This window comes from Dipodomys merriami, unplaced genomic scaffold (genome assembly GCF_024711535.1).
Source record: "Dipodomys merriami isolate MVZ:Mamm:240054 unplaced genomic scaffold, mDipMer1.0.p SCAF_11, whole genome shotgun sequence".
Taxonomy (NCBI): Eukaryota; Metazoa; Chordata; class Mammalia; order Rodentia; family Heteromyidae; genus Dipodomys; species Dipodomys merriami.
The window spans coordinates 27,858,175-27,882,102 of NW_027202382.1; the positions used below are offsets into that span (position 1 = coordinate 27,858,175).

At 43.9% G+C, this 23,928-nt stretch overlaps 1 protein-coding gene across 3 annotated transcripts in view; it reads right to left on the bottom strand.

Annotated features, from left to right (window-relative positions):
* Nucleotides 1–14,233, bottom strand: part of Ecpas (Ecm29 proteasome adaptor and scaffold) — a 103,231-nt gene extending 88,998 nt beyond the window's left edge. Inside the window, exons 1-2 of one of the 3 annotated variants that reach the window (XM_070011515.1) lie at nucleotides 13,362–13,526; nucleotides 6,149–6,252 (exon numbers count right to left, since the gene is read on the bottom strand). In XM_070011515.1, the coding sequence (XP_069867616.1) occupies nucleotides 6,149–6,170 (22 nt within the window). In that variant the 5' untranslated portion in view covers nucleotides 6,171–6,252; nucleotides 13,362–13,526. Of the gene's footprint in view, nucleotides 1–6,148; nucleotides 6,253–13,361; nucleotides 13,527–14,003 lie in introns of those variants that run through there. The other 2 variants (XM_070011525.1, XM_070011512.1) reach the window with 2 other exon arrangements.
* Between the last annotated feature and the right edge of the window lie 9,695 nt (nucleotides 14,234–23,928).

The following is a 23,928-nucleotide window of genomic DNA, read 5'->3' on the forward strand; positions in this document are numbered from 1 at the left end:
ACCAGATGGATAAAGCAATATCCTTCAATTAAGGGTTTTTTTGTGGGGTTTTTTATTCACACCATTATTTGTGGGGGGGTAAAAAAACATATCAGAAGCCAGGTACCAGAGGCTCACTCTTGTAATCCTACTCAGGAGGCTGAGATCTGAGGATCACAGTTCCAAGGCAGCCCAAGCAGGAAAATCCATGAGACTCTTATCTCTATAAACCACTCAGAAAACCAGAAGTGGTACTGTGGCTCAAGTGGTAGAGCCTTGAGCTGAAGAGCTCAGGGACAGCGCTCAGGCCCAGAGCTCAATCCTAGCTACTCAAGAGGCTGAGATCTGAGGATCACGGTTCAAAGCAAGCCAGGGCAAAAAAGTTGTGAGACTCTTATCTCCAATTAACCACCAGAAAACCAGAAGTGGTGCTGTGGCTCAAACTGGTACAACACTAGCACTCGCCTTGAACTGAAGGGCTGAGGGACAGCATCCATGTCCAGAGTTCAAGCCCCAGGAATGACAAAAGAAAAAAGAAAAAGAAAGTATGGCAACATACAACTGCCTAAAGGAACACAGAGTACTATGTTTAAGATAGTAATAATCCCTATGGGGAAAGTTCAGAGGATTCTTTGTAGTTTAAGTCTATGTCAGTACTAGCTTACTTTAAAAATATGAGTATCTCTGAGTGAACTAAAAAGATAAAATTTTGGGGTTATTTCTGAAACACGGGTTTCAGATATTTTTAAGGTCAATTAAATTTTCTACATAGATCATTATTCTTTTCTGAATACGAAAACACAAGCTGACACCGGTGGCTCACGCCTGTAATCATAGCTACTAAGGAGGCTGAGATCTCAGCATTGCAGTTAGAAGTCAATCCAGGCACTCAAGTCCCCTGAGACTATCTCCAGTTAACCACCAGAAAACTGGAAGTGGTGCTGTGGCTCAAACTGGTACAGCACTAGATTTCAGCAAAAGAACTCATGGACAGGCCAACTACAGGCCAAAAGAAAGAAAGAGGGGGAGGGAGGAAGGGAAGGAAGGATAGGGAGGGGGGAAGGGACAGAGAAAAGGAGGGAGGGAGGGAGGGAGAGAGGGAAGGAGGGAGGGAGGGAAGGAGGGAGGATACAAATTTCAAAATATGAATGAGAACCTAAGGTGGCAGAGCACTTGCCTAGTTAAATGAGGCCAGGGTCTTAGGCAGAAGCTAAGGTTGAAGAGAAAGTTGAATATACTTCGACCATTCATCCTCCCATCATAAATCAGTAAGTAGTCCAAGGCTACAAGATAGTTTTTAAATGCTGACAAGTTACACAGAAATATACTAGGCTATAACAGAAACATTCTTCCTAATAGTATAATTTCTTTTCTTCTGATTCACACACACACACACACACACTTAGTCACATGACTTTGTGTGTGTGTGCTGGAGCTCCGGCTTGAACACAGGGCTACATGCAGTCCCTTAGCTTTTTTGCTGAAGGCTAGTGCCTTGAACCACAATGAGCCACAATGCCACTTCTGGCTTTTTGATGGTTTCTCACAAATTTTGCTCCCTGGGTTGGCTTCAAATTGCAATCCTCTAATGCTCAGCCTCCTGAGTAGCTAAGATTATAGACATTAGCCACTGGCACACAGCAGTCATGAGGCTTTAAGTCTCAGAAAAGCATGGTATAAACCAGATATCTTCATTTATAAATGAAAAACTGAAACTCATGGCCTGGATGGCTTGCCAAAGGTCACTGATCTAATGACACATAATCAGGAACCCAAAGAGATCCTACATTCTAGATACATACTAGAAACAGCAATATCACCCAAGTATTATCTCTGAAATAGGTAAAATTAGCTCCAATGTACAGATGAGGGCAAAATAATAATAATAAAAGCCTAGAAAAAAATCATTCCAACCAAGATTACAAAGCTAGTAACTGGCAGTCCACCTCCAAACAGTGTTTCTTGCAGGATGCCAAACCGCACATGGCTTCAGCAGAGTAGGAGGTACAGAAGATACATAGACAACTATGTACATGACTTTGTACCCTGATCACAGCCATGGTGTTAGGAATGAATCCCTGGCGCACCCTTCTTGGGGCATTCAGAATTGGTATCAAAGAGTCAGTCCTCCTCTGAGTGACTGGTCCTATACAGTAAGCTAGCAGATATGACATGAGCATCTTCTGCCTCCTATGGAATACAACATCAAAAGAAGTTGTTATGAAAAGAATGATGTGGAGGCACAGAGAAGCTAGAAGAAAATCTGAGTAACACCCTGTTAGTCCCTAGCTCCAAATCCCTCTTGAAGGTCCTTGGTTTCATAAGACTTCCAGATTCCTTGCAAGTACCCATCTTTGCTTAAGCCAGTTTACAACAGAATCAAAAAAATTTTTTTTTCTGGGGGGATGGGAAGGGGAGCAGGCTGGTCCTGGGGCTTGAACTCAGTCCCTGAGCTTCTTTTGCTCAAGGTTAGTGCTCTACTACTTGAGCCACAGTGCCACTTCTGGCTTTTTCTTAGTAGTTTATTTAAGATAAGAGTTTCACATACTTTCCTGCCTCAACAGGCTTGGAACCACGATCCTTAGATCTCAGCCTCCTGAGCAGCTAGGATTATATAGGAGTAAGTCACCAGTGCCCAACTTCAATGGAAGATCTTAACCAAGAAAACAAAGATAGCTGGGTACCAGTGGCTCACACTTGAGTGAGCCCAGTTCTTTTGACCAAGAAAGTCAATGAACATGGAAAACCCTCTCCACTTCAGACTACTCTTCCATCTCCATACACTCAAATCATTGCCACCCAGTTCAAATACCACATTATAGATATACACAAACACATCTCCCTTCTACCCTGGACCTACAGACCCTCACAGACCTCTTTCAGCAATTATTACCACTTGCTATATATTATATAACTGCCTAATCTTCCCTTCCTAAACCCATCGGCAATTTGAATCTGTTTCCATCTGACTGCTTAGTCATTTCTCTCTGTCTTCTTCCAGCTCAAGTTCTCTTTAATCCTAACATTAGCTCAATAGCTTTCAGAGAGCAGGTTCCCAAATACATATTGGATTCAAGAAACATTATTTCTTAGGTAAAGACAACTGTGTGTGAGTGTATAACAAGAGAAACAGATCATCTCATATCCAAGCTAACATAGGGAGAACCCAAGCAGCACTTTCAGAAATGGAAGCCCAGAAACTAAGAAACATATGCAGAACTAAATTATACACTGGAAGTGACAGGCAAGGGGGAAGGAAGCAAACGAGTACCTCCAACTTCTCATAATTACCAGTTTGAGACTAAAACTAAGAAAAAGGAAGATCTAGCTGGTATTTACATTCTATGGGTGATATTTGGTTTTCTGGAAGATCAATTCTGTAGATTATAAATCTAGCCCTTAGTTCATCTATTGATTCCTAAATGTCATTTCTAATTATTAAGTGCTACTCTAAAAATTGGCAAAATCAAAGGAGATACTTCTATGATTTTTTTTTGGGGGGGGGGTCCAGTCGTGGGGCCTGAACTCTGGGCCTGGGTGCTGTCCCTCTGCTCTTCAGCTCAAAGCTAGCGCTCTACCACTTGAGCCACAGCACCACTTCTGGCTTTTTTCTTTTTGCTTATGTAGTGCTGAGGAATCGAACCCAGGGCCTCACGCATGCAAGGCAAGTGCTCCATCACTGAGCCACCTTCCCAGCCCACTTCTATGATTTTAAATACAGGCTTGACTTACCCTAGTCTTCAACTAAATGCAAATGTATTTAAAAGGCAAATGTGAAGCCATCCTGCAGTAAACACAAACACAATTATACAGGGAGTGTGCCTTCCCATGAGTCCTTCCCTTCTTCATGATTCCTATAGGAGTTGCCTCCATCTAGCCAGGGCAGCCCAAGAGGCAGAACAAGAATCTTCACAATGAAGTTCTAAGCGGAAGGTCCATACTAATGCAGTCATTGCTAGTATCCCTAATCCCCAGAATTGAGGCAACCTGAAAGAGCAGCTTCCTTTTCCCTTGTCAGACTTCCCTCATGGCACTCAGGTCACAAAAAAATCCCTCATCAGGGAACCCCTTTATCTAGATGCTACTAGTGTCTAGACTCTTTAGACAAGGAAAAAACTTTTTCTTTTTTATAAGTAGGCATAGCTAAACAGAGGAAGATTTTCACTGTGACATTTCTACACGTTTCCAACGTTTTCCAGTCAATGGTATTCACTCCATCATCTCCTTTTACCCCTCCCCTGCTTCCTAAAGCAATTTCAAAAAGTTGGAAGAGGCAAGGCACCTATAATCCTAGCTACTAGGAGGCTGAGATCCAAAGATCGCAGTATGAAGCCAACCCAAGGCAGGAAAGCCCATGAGCTGTAGCTTATGTGGTAGCGCACTAGCCTTGAACAAAACAGCCCAGACGCAGGCCTTGAGTGTAAGTCCCAGGTCAAGCACAAAAATAATAATAATAATAATAAAATATTAGAAGAACTCTCTTTCCCCATCACTTATTTATGTCAGATTATTTTAAAGCTCCTACCCACATGGCTCATAACAACACTCACTCCAGACTTCACCTTGTTACTGCCTCCACTGTGGAAGTTATAAGGTAAGTTTGGTTAAGGGTGAGCCAGGTGATAAGACAGGAGCGCTTGTGTACATCTGTGCCCCACATGTAATGAGTGTCAGGATCTCAATGTATAAATACTTTACCATCTACAAATAATCCCACTTCCCAAGGAGACCCTTTCCCCTCAGAGCAGGCAGCTAGTAGATATCATTAGAAATCAGTTTTAGTAAGGAGATGAGCAGGATTACTTCAGTTTGTAAAAGCCAAGTTGGGAGAGATAATATACTATGTAAGAGTTCAGACTACATCAAAGTCAAATGTAGGAGATTTAATGATCCACATTAAGCATTTAATTTGAATAACAATCCTCGTTTGGATGTATAAACTCTAAATTTTTTTTTTTATTGAAGTCACTTTTTCAATCCTAGCATTTCTGGCTTGAGCTGCTTGTCTTTAGTATGTCACAAAGCCAGTAACACCTCTCCCACAGGCTCAAAACTCCTTAATAGTTGAAGAACCTAGGAGAAAATAATCACAGCCTTCATTGCTTTTTTTAAACAGCTCTTCCAATCTCCCAGTTTTCCACTTCTTTACATACCTTAGCAATAGAGAAATAAAACAGCACAAATGTATTAAAATTTATTTTAAAGTTGGTCTATGGTTTATAAAATATTCCATCCTTCAAAATTGACATAAGTAAATTAAGGCATTAGAAACCAGAATCAGCAATACACATGCTGAAAAGTAATCAAAGGAACTGGGGAACGCAGTACTTAAATTAGTCCAAATTAAATTAGAAGATAGCAACAAAAGGTACTTTTTTTTTTTTTTTTTTTTTTTTTTTTTTGTCAGTTGTGGGGCCTGAGCTCTGAGCCTGGGCGCTGTCCCTCAGCTCTTCAGCTCAGGGCTAGCACTCTACCACTTGAGCCACAGCTCCACTTCTGGCTTTTTCTGTCTATGTGGTGCTGAGGAATTAAACCCAGGGCCTCATACATGCAAGGCAAGCACTCTACCACTGAGCCACCTTCCCAGCCCCCAAAAAGTACTTCTGAAGTTACAAATCCCAAGCAGTCAGTGGATAGTGAGCCCTTGCTATAAGAGAATTACAATCTGAATTTACAAGGTTTTAATCAAAGGGCTATCTAATATCATCCAAGAGTAAAACTGACACCATGTTCTTGTTCTCCCTCATAATGGAGCAGAATTAAATGGCTCTTTTAAAAATCAGTGATATCAAAATAGCAGAATCAGGAATATCCAATTGCCATGATGATGCCTCCTGAATATCTTTTTTCACAAATAATAAACTCCTTACTGATGTTCCTGAGGCACGTAAAATCTATTGTGTGGAACATAATGTTACTTGTTAAGTATCATCCGTTGTCTTCTCTTTATTCATGCTGCTATATTTTCTTCTTGCTAATGTTTTTACGTTTATTGTCACAGAGATAGAGGCATCAAGCATATACAAACTAATATAAACTTGACTGATTCTCTCAGAATACCTAGGAAACAGAAAAAAGATCTTGTGGGAAACTGCCACTTGATAATCTATATGTTTTTAAATGCTGCTAAAAAAAAATGTGCATATCCTCAGGAACTAAATCTACTAACCTCTACAATCAATGTGATACATGGTTTATCCAATCTTGACAAAAATCCTCTGGATCACCAATGGTATGTTCATCCACTCGGACATATGCAATTGTATAAAGAATCTATTATTTAGAACACCAAAAAAGATACAATTAAAAGACTCATACACATAGCTACCATTTTAAGAAAAAAAATAAGCACTTTTCATTATTTGCTAGTGTCTTTGATGCCCTACTTTGCAAATGAGAAAAAATACTAATCACCAAATATGGAGAAGAATATGTCCAATAAACAGAATTACTGAGACTATGCTAATGCTTTAAAAATACACTAATTATTAAAAGTTTTTTTAAAGCTACAATACCCATACAGTATATTTTTATCATTTGTGTATATATATATACCATAAACATATTAAAATTAAAGAAAGTATCTCAACTATACAATAGTTTTACATGAGTGTTAGGTATAATATGAGATTAGGACATTCCAACTAAGAAATACAAATGGCTAAAGCACTTGGGAAACTGAAGCATGAGAACCAAGAGTCTGAGGCCAGCTTGGGCTACACAGAGTTCAAACCCAGTCTGAGCTACACAGGGAAACCCTGCATCAAAAAAATAATTTTTTTAAGTATACCATTCATAATCCTAGCAACCTATGGACTTTCTCATTAGTCCTCATCTCCTTCCCTAGGCCTTCTGCCTTTTTCTCACTCCCATGATCCCTCATCTTTCCCACTCTCAGGTTATAGAAACAAAGTTTCCACCTACCATGGAACCATTGAACCATTTTACATATGAGAAACACAAGCCCTAGAAGTGGTTTTGTGTTCAAGTTTAATCAAAAAGCAGTACCACCAAGATTCAGAACAGCTAACTCCAATTTCAGAGTTATTACCTACTACTCAAAACATTTCTCCTAAATACCTCAACATGGATATGCCAATAATTTATTCATTCAGCAAATATTTTAATTGTTGAACAAAGACCTGTATTATCTTTTTCCATTTCCAATTTCTTCCTAAATCTGACTATTTTCCACCCCATTTTCTCAAGTTAGATTCTTAAGAGTCATCATTCATCCCCTCTAATAACCCACATCTGCTAACTAATAATTTCTGCCTATTTTAGGAATTCTACATTAATACTACCTCCTTGCCAAACTCACTCTCACTGGCCCAATTCAAACTCTAAGTTTCTTTTACTTAGCCACTCTGATGGCCCAAGCTCCCAATTAACAAATCTTCCAGCTCTTGGTCTCTGGATCCTTACAATAAAGGCTATACCACTACCACCTCTGTTACCCTTACAAAACAGATCCACCCATGTTTGACCCCTACTGTCTACAGAAAAAAAAAAAAGTCCATTCCTACAACACTCTGGTTCCAATCTACATACTCAGCATCATCTGCTCTTGCCCCAACACCAAAAATATTTACAAACATTTATACATTTTTTATACAAGGCATTTTCACAAGCAATATTATGAGTGTTCCTTGTTATCCCAATTAGATGAGAGAGAAACTGAGAGTCAGGAAAGCAAGATAATTTGCTCAAGATCCCAAATAATAATTAGCTATTTCTATAAATGCACTTTATCCTGCCTCCATGTTTCAGCTCAAAATCCTTCACTCTGGAATGCTATGCTCATTCCTTTGAGGTTTCCAAGATCTAAATGGCATTGTTAATACTTCATAGAAAATACTTATAGTGATATATAAATGTGTCTCTAATTTTAAGCTCTCTGAGGACAGGACCACAAATTATTCACTCAATTTTAAGACTGACTACTGAATTGGAAAATATGTGGGCAAAACACACCATGTAAGATGGCAAGCACCAAAGTAAATCAAACCATCTAAGCACACTGGCAGTGCTTTTAATTTTAACATCTACCTTCTATACAAGACCAATGCCTCAGTGCCAACTATTCTGATTGACACTGACCTTTATTAAACATTACAGTTACTAAAAGCATTAATGTAAAACAGAATAGGGTAGAAACAAAAAAAATGGAATGGAAGTTCATTTTACAAAACAGAAATACCATTGTCATTTTCCATTTGGTTAAGTAACCAAAATCTAAAATACGCAGGCTTGGGCTGGGAAGGTGGCTCAGTGGTAGAGCGCTTGCCTTGCATGCCTGAGGCCCTGGGTTCGATTCTTCAGCACACCACATAAGCAGAAAAAGCCAGAAGTGGCGCTATGGCTCAAGTGGTAGAGCGCTAGCCTTGAGCTGAAGAGCTGAGGGACAGCGCCCAGGCCCAGAGTTCAGGCCCCCACAACCGGCCAAAAAATAAAATAAAATATGCAGGCTTAATAGCCTGTATAAAAGATCAGCTCAACAGTAAGTAAGCCTGTCATTAAAACGATCATCTCTTTGGAGCTATTTCAGTGTGTCCAGAGAGTCATATTCAACTACACAAGCAACTTCCTAAGTATACTCTAAAAGAGCCACTAGGATTCCTGGCACTGGCAGAGGCTCTCTCAGAAAATATCTGACATGCTGATTATCTGGCCAACTTGTACTTGGAACCAAGTTTTTCCATGGCTATGTCAAATGGTCACACTGAAGAGTATGTGCTTTAAGATTATAGGCGGCTGCTCCTCCATAAATTGTCTTTATCCCAACAAAGATCAGATTCCAAGGCTACCTTATAATTACAAAGGCCAGAATATGAAACCACTAAGCAGCTGACCAGATGAAAAGCCTTCAATGCTTTCTTCCCTCTGTTAGAAAACTCTGATGACTGCTACTGAAATATAACTACAATGTCAACTTTTCCATGAACTGACAGAAGATACTAGAGAAAACTGTCCTGCACTGAATTTCATTCCATCCCCAAATATGATCCTAAATATAAAGAACACTATAAAGTCTAACCTTAAGTAAATTACAAATGAGATTACAGAAGTATCTTTAACAATCTGAACTGTTCTCTTTTTTTGGCATACTATTCAAAAATCTAGTATGTTCTCTTCCACAACAGCAAAACTTTGCCCCATTGTATATGTGTGTGTGTGTGTGTATATATATATATATATAATAGGAGGTCCTTATTACGGGAAATCCTTCTAAATGCTAGCAAGGAAAAAGCTGGTGGATCTTGTTATAAAATGTTTATTCTCCCTTTCAAGGAGGTTAATAAACTATAGAGCAGAATTAACATAAAATTTGGAATCAGAGAACCTCCCTTCAAGCTCTCTCTAGAATGAGAGTAGCTATACCACTGACAATGACAGTACCAAACTTGGAACTGTCCTGAAAATTCAATAAACAGGTACAAAGTATGGTTAAACTCCCACTAAATATTAATTTTGCTATTATTCTGTTATAATCTGACTCAACGTGACAGTTATGAGATTTGTGCAAATACCATCAATTCTAACAAATCTCAACCCATTATCCATCCTGCCTATATCTACCATAAGAAGCATTACTCAAAAAAGAAAAAGGTACCAGTGGCTCTTGCTGCCACTCAGGAGACTGAGATCTGAGGATCCTGGTTCAAATTAGCCTAAGCAGGAAAGTCCATAGGCTCTTATCTCCAATTAACCACCAAAAAGGTGGAAGCAGAGCTGTGACTCAAGTGGAAGAGGGTTAGCTTTGAGCAAAAGCTCAGGGACAGTGCCCAAGCCCTGAGTTCAATCCCTGTACTGCCACAAAAACAAAACTTATTCAACTGACAAATATGTCCAGGTGGACATACGAACATTCATGTTTAAAAACTTGTAATAAAATATTAAAAGAAGATAACAAGAGATCTGCTTCTATTATCATCTACTAGTCAGAAATAATAGCAAGCCAGGTATAGCAGTGAGTGGCTGTAGTCCCAGTCAGTTACTCAGGAGGCTGAAGTGGGATAATCACTTTGAGTCTAGAAGTCTAGCTTGAGCAATAAGACCTTCATCTGAATTTTTTAACATATATTAGGAGAGAGCTAGGGAAGGGGTGACGTTGTCCAAAAAGAAATGTACTTATTACCTGAATAATGTAACTGTAACCCTTTGCAAATCACGATTCTAATAATTTTTTTAAAATTCACAAATGTGTATATATGCATATGTATATATATATACCTATATGTAAGAGTTCAGAATATATATGTATATGTACACACATACGTATATATAAGAAATAGAAAATTTGCTCCTTTATGGAATTTTGGAACACCTTTTATCAGTTATCTTTCCTTTAATTACAGCCATACTAACAAACTAAAAATGCTTTATTTGAAGTTTCTTAACCAGTATATGGCTTCATGTCAAGATATTCTAAGGTACCAATTACCAAGTATGTCATCTCTCCTGAAGAAATAGAGAAAGTCAACAGATTTCTATGGTGATATGACCAAAGAAAACAATGGAAAGGCAAGAAATGGATGATCCTCCTAACTATCCCATGAGGTATTAAACCCAGTAAATCCCTTAACCAGCATCTTACTAGGAAATTGACATACAAGAGCACACTGTACATATGCCACTTCAGAATGATATCCAATTCTTCCTCTCATTTTGTTCCCCATCCCCACTAACTGAGACTTTTAACATGTTTAGTGATATAACAGAAATCCAGATACCACACAGTATCAGCTTTAAAAAAAAAATCAGACTACTAAAATTGTTACTACTGAGAATACAGAACATAGACATGTTGGCTAGGATATGAAGTAGAACCTTTATAATGGTGATGGGAATATAAATGGTAAGGCCACTGTCAAAAACAATATGGCAAGTGGAACTTAAGGGTAAAGAACTTATAAGCATGCACAAGGCCCTGCATTCAATTCCAGTGTATGTGTGCACACATGCATGCACACACACATAGATGGTCCCCCAAAAATTTAAAGTACAATAGTAGCATAATCCAGCAAGTCCCCTTCTTTGTGTATACTCAAAAGAACTGAAAATCAGGTCTCAAAAAGGTATTTATCCATATTCACAACAGCATTATTCATAACAGCTAAGAATCAAAAACAACCCAAGTGTCTATAGAGATGAATGGATAAAAAAAAAAATATGAGCCCAGCACTGGTGGCTCACACCTGCAATCTTAGCTACTCAGGAGGCTGAGATCTAAGGATCACAGTTTGAAGCCAGCCCAGGCAGAAAAATCCTGGTGAGACTTTTATTGCCAATTAACCACTCAAAAGCCAGAAGTGGAACTGTGGCTCAAAATGGTAGAGTGCTATCCTTGAGCCAAAGAAGAAAGAGAGGGAGGGGAAAGGGAGGGAGGGAGGGAAGGAGGAAGGGAGGGAAGAAAGAAGGTGAGGAAGAGAGGGAGGGAGGGAGGGAGGGAGGGAGGGAGGGAGGGAGGGAGGGAGGGAGGAAGGAAGGAAGGAAGGAAGGAAGGAAGGAAGGAAGGAAGGAAGGAAGGAAGGAAGGAAAAGATACATACAAGGGAATATTATTCAGCCTTCAAATGGAAATTCTGGCAATTTTACTACATGGATGAGCCTTGAAGACATTATGGTAAATGAAGCAAATCAATCAAAAGACAAATAAAAAATGACACCATTTATATGAGGTAGCACGAGTAGTCAAAATCAGAGACAAAGCAGAATGGTGGTTGCCAGGGGCTGGGAGGAGGAGGACCAGGGATCTGTTTAATGAGTATAAAGTTTCAGTTTTGCAAGATGAAAAGAGCCCTGAAGATGGATAGTGGTGGTGATTGCACAACAGTATTAATGCACTGGGGCTGTACACTTATAAATGGTTAAGATAGGAAACTTTATATGTGTGCCTTTCCACAATAAAAAAATGGTTTTGAAAAATAAATAAATCAGGGAACTTATCTCCTCAGAGCACCTCCACTGGAGCCCACAGACATGCAATTCAATTCTGTGGCTATTAGCCAGTGTCTGCTTCTCACCACACCAGAAACCTCACCACCTCTGACTCTCCATCCAGCCCAGAGTCACAAGCTTCAGAAAGGGACAACAGTACCCCCTGCTCCTCCAGGTCTGTGTGAAAGCAGCAAGGAACCTACATGTCTCTAGGCCTGTCTCCCTTTTAAAACAAGGATAATTCATACCTACCTGCCACACAGGTTGCTATGAAGGAAAAAGTGAGATCATTTAACATAAAAGGCAGCCAAGCACAAAAGAAACATAAATTATGTTTACAGCTACTTTTATATGGAGATTCAGAAGCTTTAGCAACACACACAAGCTTGGCATACCTCACTGAAGGCTCCCACTGAACACACACATCATTCCCCAAAGACGCTGGCCTTGATTTTTGTCATCTTCGGAAGGGCGGCATGGGGGAGGCGTTTTGGGGGCGGGGGGGGGGGGTGGGCGGGGAGATTGACGAGCTCACTAATTAATCCTCAGCATCTTACCAAAAACACTATCAGAAATGATCCTGCATGTCCTCGGAAAACGGAATATTAATGACCCCAGCGTGGGCCTGCGGCAGACCAGGAACTACACTTCCCACAAAGCACCGGGGCAAACCCGGGTGGTGGACAGGTTGGCGTGGGGCGGGGAGGGGGGGGTGGAATTGAGGATGACCACCACGGCTCCCCCGGGGAGCGTGGATCGCCTTCCCTGGGAAAGCTGCGGCGAGTGTGCCCCGGCCCACCTCCCCCGGCAGCAGCTGTCACGCCGCGGCCTGCCTGCGGCGGGCAGGACGGGGCCCGTCCCACTCCACCCAAGGGGGAGGGGAGGGGGAACATCGCCTGGCCGTGACCTTTCAGCTGATTCCTGGGGTGTCTCCTCCCCTTCCCCAAAACTCCAAGCGTAGCCCAACCACAGTCCGGATCTGTGGTGGTAGGGGAAGGGAAGACAGGGCGGGGGGGGGGGGGGAGGTCCGACGGGACGGGCCGACACTGGCCCACGGCTAGGGGCGCCGACCCGCCCGCTAGCCCTGGACACAGGTCAAGGAGGAGGAGAGGGGGTGCCCGGGCTCCCCAGCCCCGCGGGCCCCGGGCGGATCACGGGCCAAGGTTGGCTCCGCCCGGGGCTCGGGTTTCAATTTCGCAAGGTGACGGTGCAAACCCGAGGCCTACAAGCGCCCGCGGCGCCCCGCGCCCCGCCCGCCCGCCCGCCAGGCCCGGGCGCCCCGTCTTCCCCCCACCTCTCCTCCCCGCACCCCGCCGCCGCGCCCCGCGGCCTCCAGCCCGTCTAGGTCCCCGGCCGATCCCCGCGACGCCCCTCCACCTAGCCCAGACCCCCGCGGGTGGCATCGCCCCGGGCTCCCGGCCGCAGGCTCGGCGCGGCACTTACTCAGCTCGTCCTGGGAGGCGGAGGCGGAGGCGGTGGCCGCAGCCATGTTGCGCCGGGGAGCGAGGGAAGGAGGCGGGGAGGGGCGCGCGAGGGAGGGCGCGGACGGGCCGGCGCGGGGGGCTCGCGGCGGGGCTCGCCGTGGCTGGAGTGGGGGGGAGGGCGAGGAGGCAGAACCCGGTGTGGGGCGGGAGGGGAGGGGAGGCCGCCCGCGGTCACTCACGCGGGCCGCGCGGCGCCCTCGAGACCCGCCCCGCCGTCACCGCGGGCCGCCCGGCGTCCTCCGCGCCGGAGAGAGCGTCGGCGACTCGGACGCTCCCGCAGGCTTCGCGCCTCTGCGGAGTCGCCGCCGCCCGTGCGGCCGGGTCCCCGCGCGCGGCGGCTCTGCGGCTCGGCGCCGCGCTCGCCCGGCTCACGCCGGCTTTATATTTAGAAAGAGCTGAGCCATCCTCCCCGCGCCCCCCCCCCCCTCGCCGGGCCCCGCGCGCCGCCCGCCCGCGCTCGCTCCCCGGCTCCCCCGCTCCCGCGCTCGCCCGGCCCACCTGCCGCCGCCAGCGCTCCCCGCGCCGGCCCGCCACGCGGCGGCCCGGCCCACCCGGCCCCCCGCCACGCGCCGAGCAACCGGACGTGCACCCCGGCCCTGACCTGAGTCCGAGCCGGTCTCCATGGCCCCGAAGCCGCGCTCGGCGCGCGAGCTGCCAAAAGGGTTCGGCCGGCCGGGCTCGAGTGGCCGCGCGCGCGCGCGCGCTGCGGTCGGTCGGTCGGTGGCCGCCCAGGCCCCGGGGAAGGACAGGAGGACGGAGGAGAAGGGAGATCGATCCTCCGGACGGCACCGGGGCTATCACGTTGGCCCAGGCCCCGACCTGGAGGAACCACGCCTGACAGAAGGCAGAGACGTGGACTCGGAAAAGTAGAGCTGGGCTCCGAGTCGGCGGGAGGAAGCCCCGCCCTGCGCCTCCCGCCGAACTCCGGGGCCGGGGCGCTGACTCAGTCCCGGGAGGGCGAAGCTCGCGCCGTGAGCTCCGCGCTGGACCCGGACTCGAGGTCCGGGCTGCTGCTGCTGCTGCGGCTCCCGAGAAACTAGAGGCTTGCGGGGTGAAGGGAAATCGCTAAGCCCTCGGAGAAGTCGAGGAAAGCAAGGTGTGTAATTAAAGTTCTCCTTGAACTCGACAGGCTCCCCGGAGCTATCAGGCCCTGTGCAGACACCTCCCTACCTCTTGGCTAGGTTTCCGCCCCGTATCTGTGTTACCTAGGTAACTGGCACACCTGGAAGCAGTCACCTTCCCCTCCTGCTAGGTTACAACTAGGGCCGCGGCCCCTGGCCTGACAACCGACCCTAGGAGGGTCACATCTGACCCTGGAGTCACATCCAGATCCAGTGTGGCCACACCTTTCCCCCACCTGGCCGCACCTCTTCTGGTCTCAGGCCTAAATAAGTCCTAGGCTGGGGATGGGTCTCCCCTTATTATGGAGACCATGCCTCTCCACCAGGCAGGAAGGGGGCAGCAGTTGGGTAAATAAACTTCTTTTCCTGCCTGAATATTGGGCGTGGTGTTCTCTTCATCCGCTACCTAATGAAACCTACCTATTTAATATACCTTACAAGATTGTGTGCGCACTGTAAGACCAAAGGAGGAGAGAGAATCTTAGGAGTGAAACCGAAAGACAAAATTCCTATTGCGTCTGACCCTACTTGAACTCCAGGAATTGGAAACAAGGTTTGCTTTTTTGCTGCTTTTGTTTTCAAAACAGCAATAACAATTTTTAAAAATTGCATACATTTTTTTTCTTGCCAGCCTAAGTTGTTTTGGAGATCCCCTATTCTTGTTATATGGTAATTCAATTAACGAGGTACAGGGATGCCACAATTCAAAAAGTCGAATTTGGACTATTTATTAAAAGACCGGCGACTAGCAGGGCGCCTGTGGCTCATGCCTGTATTCCTAGCTACTCAGGAGGCTGAGATCTGAGGATCACGGTTCAAGCCAGTCCAGGCATGAAAGTCGGTGAGACTCTTACCTCCAATAAACTACTCAGAAAACCGGAAGTGGCACTGTGGCTCAAGTGGTAGAGCACTAGCCTTGAGCTGAAGAGCTGAGGGACAGTGCCCAGGCCGAGTTCAAGCCCCATGACCGACAAAAAAAAAAAAAGATGGGCGACTGCATGGAGGACTCTTGTCTCAAAGACCTGCATCCTAGAGCGGAGATAGCATAATATATCTTTTAAAGGTAAGAATACATGCTTGGGGTGAAGACCAAGCCTAAACAATCTTAATAGAATGTCATAAACAAGTCAAATGAGGATACTTATTCCTAAAAAAGTGGTTACATACAAGCAGAGTGGTTATACATAGGAGGAGCAATTAGGTGGGGATACTTAACTTTAACAAAAGTGTTATACATAGAGCAAACTACCCAGGGGGACAATAAAGGACAACCGGGACCCTAATTACCTAGAGGAAGCACAAGCTTCCTGGAGCCCTACAACTCATGACATTTTTGCAATCCAAAGAATGTCCAAAGAGTTTTCAGGAAGTCCCCATCCACAATTAACTAAATCAAGGTGCCAAGATGGCATCCAGTTACTTAGATCCAGTATCCACATTTCATTCTAACTTTGTGGCCTTCCTTTCGTCCATGAGGTCATCCATACTTTGTACAATGGAATTCAGATGAAGGGATTGCATAACTTTGCTGTACTTTCAAGTTCTGGTCATGTTGCAACAAATGAGGTGCAAGATCAGATACTTTTTTAATACAAAGACTTAAAAATTAAGATCCCAATGAAGTGCATTTGTTTTTCATTCTGGTATCTCTAAGTCCTAATTAATGTTGTAGCAATTGAATATATGTCATTCCAGGTGTAGATACTTTATTATTATTATTATTGGGTTGGTCCTGGGGCTTGAACTCAGGCCTGGACACTGTCCCTGGGCTTCTTTTGCTCAAGGCTAGCACTCTACCACTTAGAGTGCCTATGTAACTGTAACCCCTCTGTACGTCACTGGGACATGGGGTGAGATGGAGGCTGCTTGCTGGGGCTAGGTAGACAGGGAAGGGCTTGGGGTATGTGAGAATCTGGGCTCAGCCATTCTTTCTGCTGTTCTGCCTCCTTTTGCTTGTTTTCTTCCTCCCGTTTTCTGTTAACAAAGTCAAAGGAAGAGGAAAAAAATGAAGATCACCATCTACTCAAGTGTCCTTGACATTTTAAGAGGGGCTAACATTACCAGAAGAGATTTTGAAATTCATACTTTAGCTAGGCTCCAGTGGCTCACACCTATAATCACTCAGAGGCTTAGATTTGAGGATCGCAGTTCAAAGCCATCCCAAGCAGGAAAGTCCGTGAGACTATCTCCAATAAACCACCAGAAGAGCAGAGTGGCTCAAGTGGTAGAGAGTTAGCCTTGAGCTGAAGAGCTGAGGGACAACTGACAAAAAAAAAAAAACAAAAACACCCACACTTTCCAGAAAAAATTTCTCCAGATCCAATAAAAACCCTTCTCCTTTTACATCAGTCCTTATAGCTTAAAGAGTGATGGGCCAAAGAGAAAAACAAAACAAAAAACTTTACAGCTCATCCTTTGCCCTTTGGAGACACGGATGACAAGCAGCAGGCTACTTTACTGTATGAGAGGAGATACTGCCAAGTGTGTGGGGGGGATGCTCTATACATATGTAGAATACCTAGAAGTACCTGAAAACTTTTCTTTCCCCTTAGAAAGCATAATAGGATGCAACTGGGCATAACAGCTTCTCCATTTATTGGAAAAAGGCCACTGCAAGCCTTACTGGTTGTATAAAGAATTACATGTGGACTACCTGAGGTTCTAATGTTTTTGACTCTAGGGGCTGGGAAGGTGCCTTACATGCATGAGGCCCTGGATCCGATTCCTCACCACCACATAGCAAAAAAAGCTGGAAGTGGCTCTATGGCTCAAGTGGTAGAGCGCTAGCCTTGAGCTGAAGAGCTGAGGGACAGCACCCAGGCCCAGCGTTCAGGCCCCACGACCAGACCCAAAAAAATTAAATAAAAAATAATGTTTTTGACTCTAGTTGTGTGATACCCAAGTGTCATGCCATCAGTGCCTGGGCCCCAGGTGGATGGTGTTCAGTATGATGCAATGGGGAGAAGAAAAGAGTTTTTCCAGCCCTACCATGTCCTCAGAAAACTGTGGAGAATAAAGTTCAGTGTTCATCCCTCAAGACTTGTCTCTCTGCACATGTATACAGTTGTGATGAAAGGGGGAGTCTAGGTAAATGTTTCTCCACCATGAACACTTTTCCATGTTAATTCAAAGGAGCTTACACTACAGCACTGTTTTGTTGTTTTTGTTGTTGTTTTTAATGACTTGTGACTCAGTCCTTTTTTTTTTCCTTTGTTTTTGTTTGTTAAGATGTGACTTACCATATTGCCAAGGCTGGTCTCCAGCTCTTAGTCTGAAGGATTCTTCCAGTCTCAGCATCCCAAGTACTTGGGACTACAGAAGTATACATGAAGTGAGCATGGCAGTGGGCCCCAATCCTTTTTTTTCTTTTTCTTCTGTTTTATTTGGTTGGAAGGGATTTAGGGGTGATTTTTCTCTTCATTTGTGGGTTTTTGTTTTTGTTTTTGTTTTTTGTCGGTCATGGGGCCTGGGCGCTGTCCCTCAGCTCAAGGCTCAAGGCAAGCACTCTACCACTGAGCCACCTTCCTAGCCCTCATTTGTGTTTTGGTTTTTTTTTTGTGATATATATATATATATATATATATATAATATATCATATATATATGATATATATACTGGCCTGGAAGTGCTGAAATTACAGACATGTACCTCTGTTGCTGAATTCATACTCTAATAGACACCCTACCTGCCTGTACTAATTTTTGTTTGTTTGTTTTTTTCATCAGTTGTGGGGCCTGAACTCTGGGCCTGGGTGCTGTCCCTCAGCTCCTCAGCTCAAGGCGAGTGCTCTACCACCACTTATGGTTTTCTGATGGTTTATTGGAGCTAAGAGTCTCATGGACTTTCCTGCCTGGGCTGGCTTTGAACCATGATCCTCAGATCTCAGTCTCCTGAGTAGCTAGGATTACAGGCGTGAGCCACCGGCGCCCAGCTACTTTTTTTTTTTTTTTTAATTTAACACTGCTTCCAAAATAAGTGTGCAGGGCTGGGAAGGTGGCTCAGTGGTAAAGTGCTTGCCTTGCATACATGAGGCCCTGGGTTCGATTCCTCAGCACCACATAAGTAGAAAAGGCCGAAAGTGACGCTGTGGCTCAAGTGGTAGAGCGCTAGCCTTGAACTGAAGAGCCCAGGGACAGTGCCCAGGCCCAGAGTTCAGGCCCCATGACCGGCCAAAACAAAACAAAATAAATGTGCCATGAAATGTTTGTAAACATGGGCCGTGTGTGATAGTGTACATACCTATAATCTTAGCTACTCTGAAGGTGTAGATCAGAAAGATTATTTTAAAAGTCCCATGAGGGCCTAAAGTTCATGTGATCCCATCTCTCCTAATTAAAACTTGGCACAGTGACTTGCCCTTGTAATCCCAGGTGAGAAGCATAAAATGATTTCAAGTCCCAGCCTTAAAGGTATTAACATGAGCCCTTATTAGGAAGATAAGTAAAAAGGGCTGGAGACAAATGGTAGAGAACCTGCCTTATAAGTGCAATACCAGCTAGGTGCTGGTGGCTCACGCCTGTAATCCTAGCTACTCAGGAGGCTGGGATCTGAGGACAGCAGTTCCAAGGTAGCCGGGGCAGAAAAGTTTGTGAGACTTAACTACCAGAAAACGGGAAGTGAAGCTGTTCAAAGTGGTAGAATGCTAGCCTTGAGTGAACGAGCTCAGGGACAGACAGGACCCAGGTCCTGAGTTCAAACCCCCACAGCCAACAACAACAACAAAAGTGCAATACCCTGAGTTCAAACACCATTACCTCAAAGAGCAAAAGTTATTGAGCCAAGCTGGGCGCTGGTGACTCACGCCTGTAATCCTAGCTACTCAGGAGGCTGAGATCTGAGGATCGAGGTTCAAAGCCAGCCTGGGCAGGAAAGTCCGTGAGACTCTTATCTCCAATAAACCACTCGAAAAACAGAAAACCGGAAGTGGCACAGTGGCTCAAGCCGTAGAGTGCTAGCCTTGAGCTGAAAAGCTGAGGGACAGCACCCAAGCCCAGAGTTCAAACGCCACAACCGACCCCCCCACCAAAAAAAGTTATTGAGCCAATCCCCTCAGTAAACAAGCAGGATATGGTATCACACACTTGTCATCGGAGCTAAAAAGGAAGCTAAGATTGAGAAGACGGAACATGGTGCACGCGTGTGACCCCAGCAACCCTCATAAGCCTAAAGTAGATGGATCATAGGGTCTGGCACCCCATACTATCATGTGTGCGTATGTGCATGTATATGTGTATATATATACACACCAACAACACAAACATATAAAGATCTCTCCTTCTCACTTCACCCCATGCCCACCATACCCTAATTGCACTCTCCAGAAATAATCCTTGACAACAGTTCGGTACATATAAACTGTCCTATTTCTGTGACTAAACATCCAAACATCACTGTTTTTTTTGTTGTTGTTCTATTTGAATGAAAGTGGCAGAGCAAATAATGAATAGGCTAGGAACAGTTCCCTTTGTGAATATAGCCCTAAGCTCTTTAGTCAGAAGCTTATGGGCTGGTTTTTGAAACCCAGGAGCTTATAGCTCCAGGTCCTGAGAACTAGAGGCTTATGGCTCCAAGGTTTGAAAGCCAGAGACTTATAAGTGCTCTGGATGCTTATTGCTCTAGGCTTTGAGTTCAGCCTCTGGTCAGAGGCTTATTGCTCTGGGTTTTGAGTGCCAAATGGGCCACAGCTAAAATGTGATAACTCCTGAGTTTTAGGTATCTGAACCCTTGGTTGTTAGCTCTTCCTGGCTCTCTGGAACTCTACAAGCAGTCACAGCTTACAGCTCTCTCTGGGCCAGCTCATGGTAGTCTCTTTAACTTCAGCCCTTCATAGACATCTTCCACAGTGTTAAATTTTTTTTGGTGGGGGGGTCGGTCGTGGGGCCTGAACTCTGGGCCTGGGCACTGTTCCTCAGCTGAAGGCTCAAGGCTAGTGCTCTACCACATGAGCCACAGCATCACTTCCGGCTTTTCTGCTTATGTGGTGCTGAAGAATCGAACCCTGGCCCTCATGCATGCAAGGCAAGCACTCTACCACTGAGCCACCTTCCCAGCCCCTTTTCTTCCACTTTCTATCTTAGGTCACACTCTGAAGGTCATGAGCTGCTGCTGCTACTGCTGCTACTGCTCCCAACACCAAGACTGGGAGCTACCAGTTTTTGCTCACTCTGTGATGAAGACCACAAGTAGGCAAGTAAAACGCCACTGTAGAAAGATCTTTATTGAGGTCTTTGTTTGCAACTTCAAGAGGTAGTACACAAGAGATAAATCTCTCAGACTAATCTGGCAGAACTAAGATATAGCCAGAAAATGAATGCAACATCATGACCACACAGCTTCTAGATCTCTCTGTCACAGCCTCCCATGTACACCAATCGTTGGATTGTTACTTGGTTACAACAGATAGTACCTCCCCTGCTCAGCTTTAAGATGGACTTGGTCATCTAAAGGTCACTGAGGCTTATCATTAAAAAAAAAAAAAAGGGAAATCTCCCAAAGTCTGCAAGCTATGTGGAATAGTTGGAACATGACCTCCTGAAGCAAAAGTTGTAGCTTTGTCAACAGTCAGGGTCACAGTAGTGCTTGCAGTTGTAATGGTGAGTCACCAGAGCATTTGTGAAGTGTTCAAAGCAGTCAGACTGCCATGACACCCGTCTTGCAGATCACCACAGACGGCTTGATTGACAGCTCTCCACTCAAGGCAGCCATGGCCAAGGGCAGGTCTGGCAATTATCTTAATGGCCAACCAGCTGGACCCTAACAGACTAAATGATTTAAAAGAGAAAAACATCAAAAGGCCTGTCCTGGAGTAAACATTGTCAACAATACTTAATAGGGTTTACCCCCTTATCAAATAACCTCAAGGACAATTAGTTAGATCTTCCCAATTTATCTCCAAAGACGAGGGAAACTGACTTCCCATAACTTCAAAAAGGCTTTCAAAACCATCTGCAACATAGAACCTCAGTAGAAAGCAATGAGTTTGTTGAAAAATTTTAATTTCCAGAAAAGACTAGCAATTCCTTAGTTCCTCATATAAAAAAAATTCTAGTCTTTACAATATGGAAGTAACATGTATGAGAGTGTATGTAAACAGATGTTTGTTTTATTAGCACAAATATATCTTATGTTGTGATATGTTTTCACCAAGCAATATATCACAAGTGGCCTTCCACATCGGAAATGATAATAACAGTTAATCTGATTCTAATTGTGCAGGATCCAATTCTAAGTATCTTGTTTAGATGAATTCATATGATCCAACTATCTTAAGAAGTAAGGATTTGTATAGCACAGGATGTTAGAGGAACAGACCTATAGTAACACGAACTAGAAAATAAATGATAGAATAGTGGATTTGAATAGTGGAGTGAATCCAAAGTTTGTATTCTTTTATCTTAAGGTTTGCCATTTTTTTCTTTTTCTTGTGATCTTTAAGTAATTGTACAAAGAAGTTACATTTAAGAAAGTAGTTTATGAATAAAATATATCCTGATGAATGTCACCCCTTTCAGCATTTCTTACCTATCCTTCCCCACCCACCCCTCACTTTTCTTAATTTTGTAGGATATATATACATTGAATCTTTTACTGCATACTCTCCCTATTCTGAAACACTTTGATTAGCCTTGGGTCCCCACTCCAAACATATGGGTTTTGCTTTTTAAAGCTTGGTGCAAGCTACTTTCTTTCTTTCTTTCTTTCTTTCCTTCTTTCTTTCTTTTTTTCTTTCTTTCTTTCTTCCTTCCTTCCTTCCTTCCTTCCTTCCTTTCTTTCTTTCTTTCTTCCTTTCTTTTTTCCTTTCTTTCTTTTTTTTGGGTGGGGGGGTTCCGCTGTAGGCTTGAACCCTGGGCTTGGGCGCTGTCCCTGAGCTCTTCACCTCAAGGTGAGCACTCTACCCCTTGAGGCACAGTGCCATTTTTGGTATTTTAGTGGTTTATTGGAGATAAGAGTTTCACAGACTTTCCTGCCTGGGCTGACTTTGAACCATGAACCTCAGATCTCAACATCCTGAGTAGCTAGGATTACAGACCTGAGCCACTGGTGCCCGGCTTGTGCAAGCTACTTTCTGGGCTGCAGGTTCTTTGGGACAAGAGTCCATCTGCAGTCTCCAGCTTTCTAATTTGACTCCCAGTTCAACCTCTCAAAATGTGGCTTCTCGGTCTCTTGTGAATGAATTCTCACGTAACACTTTTCTCTTCATTCTTTAGACCCTTTTCCCTTGACACCCCTCCCCACGCCCTTTCAGGAACCCACATCCTGGTGTTTATTTTGCTGAACTTTGACTTTGCCTTTCTAGGGAATTACACTATTTGATTTCTCCCTTAAATCTACTGTATTTTAGTTAATACATTTGTAAATGCTGTATACCACCAAATACATTTACTTATTAGTTTATAAGCTAAATCTCGCTTCCACATATAAGGAGAAACATGTATCTTTTGTCTCTCTAGGTCTGACTTAACATAATTCTGTATTTCCATTTCTTTACAAATGATTACAATATGACCAGGTGCTGATGACTCATGCCTATAAGTCTAGCTGCTCAGGAGGCTAAGATCTAAGGATCATGGTTCAAAGCCAGCTGGGGCAGGAGTGTCTGTGAGACTCTTATCTCCTATTAACCACAAAACGCCAGAAGTGGAGCTGTGGCTCAAATGGTAGCACCCAGGCCCAGAGTTTTGCTAGCCCCAGACCTGGCAAAAACAAACCAACAAAACTCATTGTTCATTAGATTCATTAAGGTTGTCTCCATCCAATTAGTTCAACTCAGTAGAGCTAGACACCTCATACGTGTCTAGACATTTTTATTTAATTTTACAATTTATTGGAAAATCAGTTTGTTGGAGGCATTGACTCGAGTGATCCCCATCTGAGTTGCTGTGTGCCATGAGGGTGCAGGCCCAATGCCTGGTGCCCAGCTCAGGTGAAGGTTTGCAGGAAGTGTATTTGTGCTCCTAGTAGAACAATGCCTCAAGATTCCTTTCTTGTTTTTTAATGGAGCCCCACCTGCACCTTGTATGGTCTCTTTCTGCCTATCAGATACTGTGATCCTGGATCTCACTACGTGAACAGCAACTTAAGTTTCAAAATATTCCCTAATGATTCTCCGAATTTCATTAGTGTCATTAGCCTCTTTTGAGTTTGTCATTAACCTGAGTTTCTCTGTCTTTGTAACAGGATCTCACCTTATACTTCTCTTGAACTTGCATCCCAAACTCTGGGATTATGTCTATTTCTTTTGCTTAATTTGGCTAAAGGTTTTCCCATTTTGTTTATCTTTTCAAAGAACTGTTTTGTTGATTCTTTAATTGTCCTACCTTCCATGCTATTCATTTCTGCTCTGATTCTTATTACTTCTTTCTATTTATTAACTTTGGACACAACTTTTTCTTGGTCTGTTGTTGT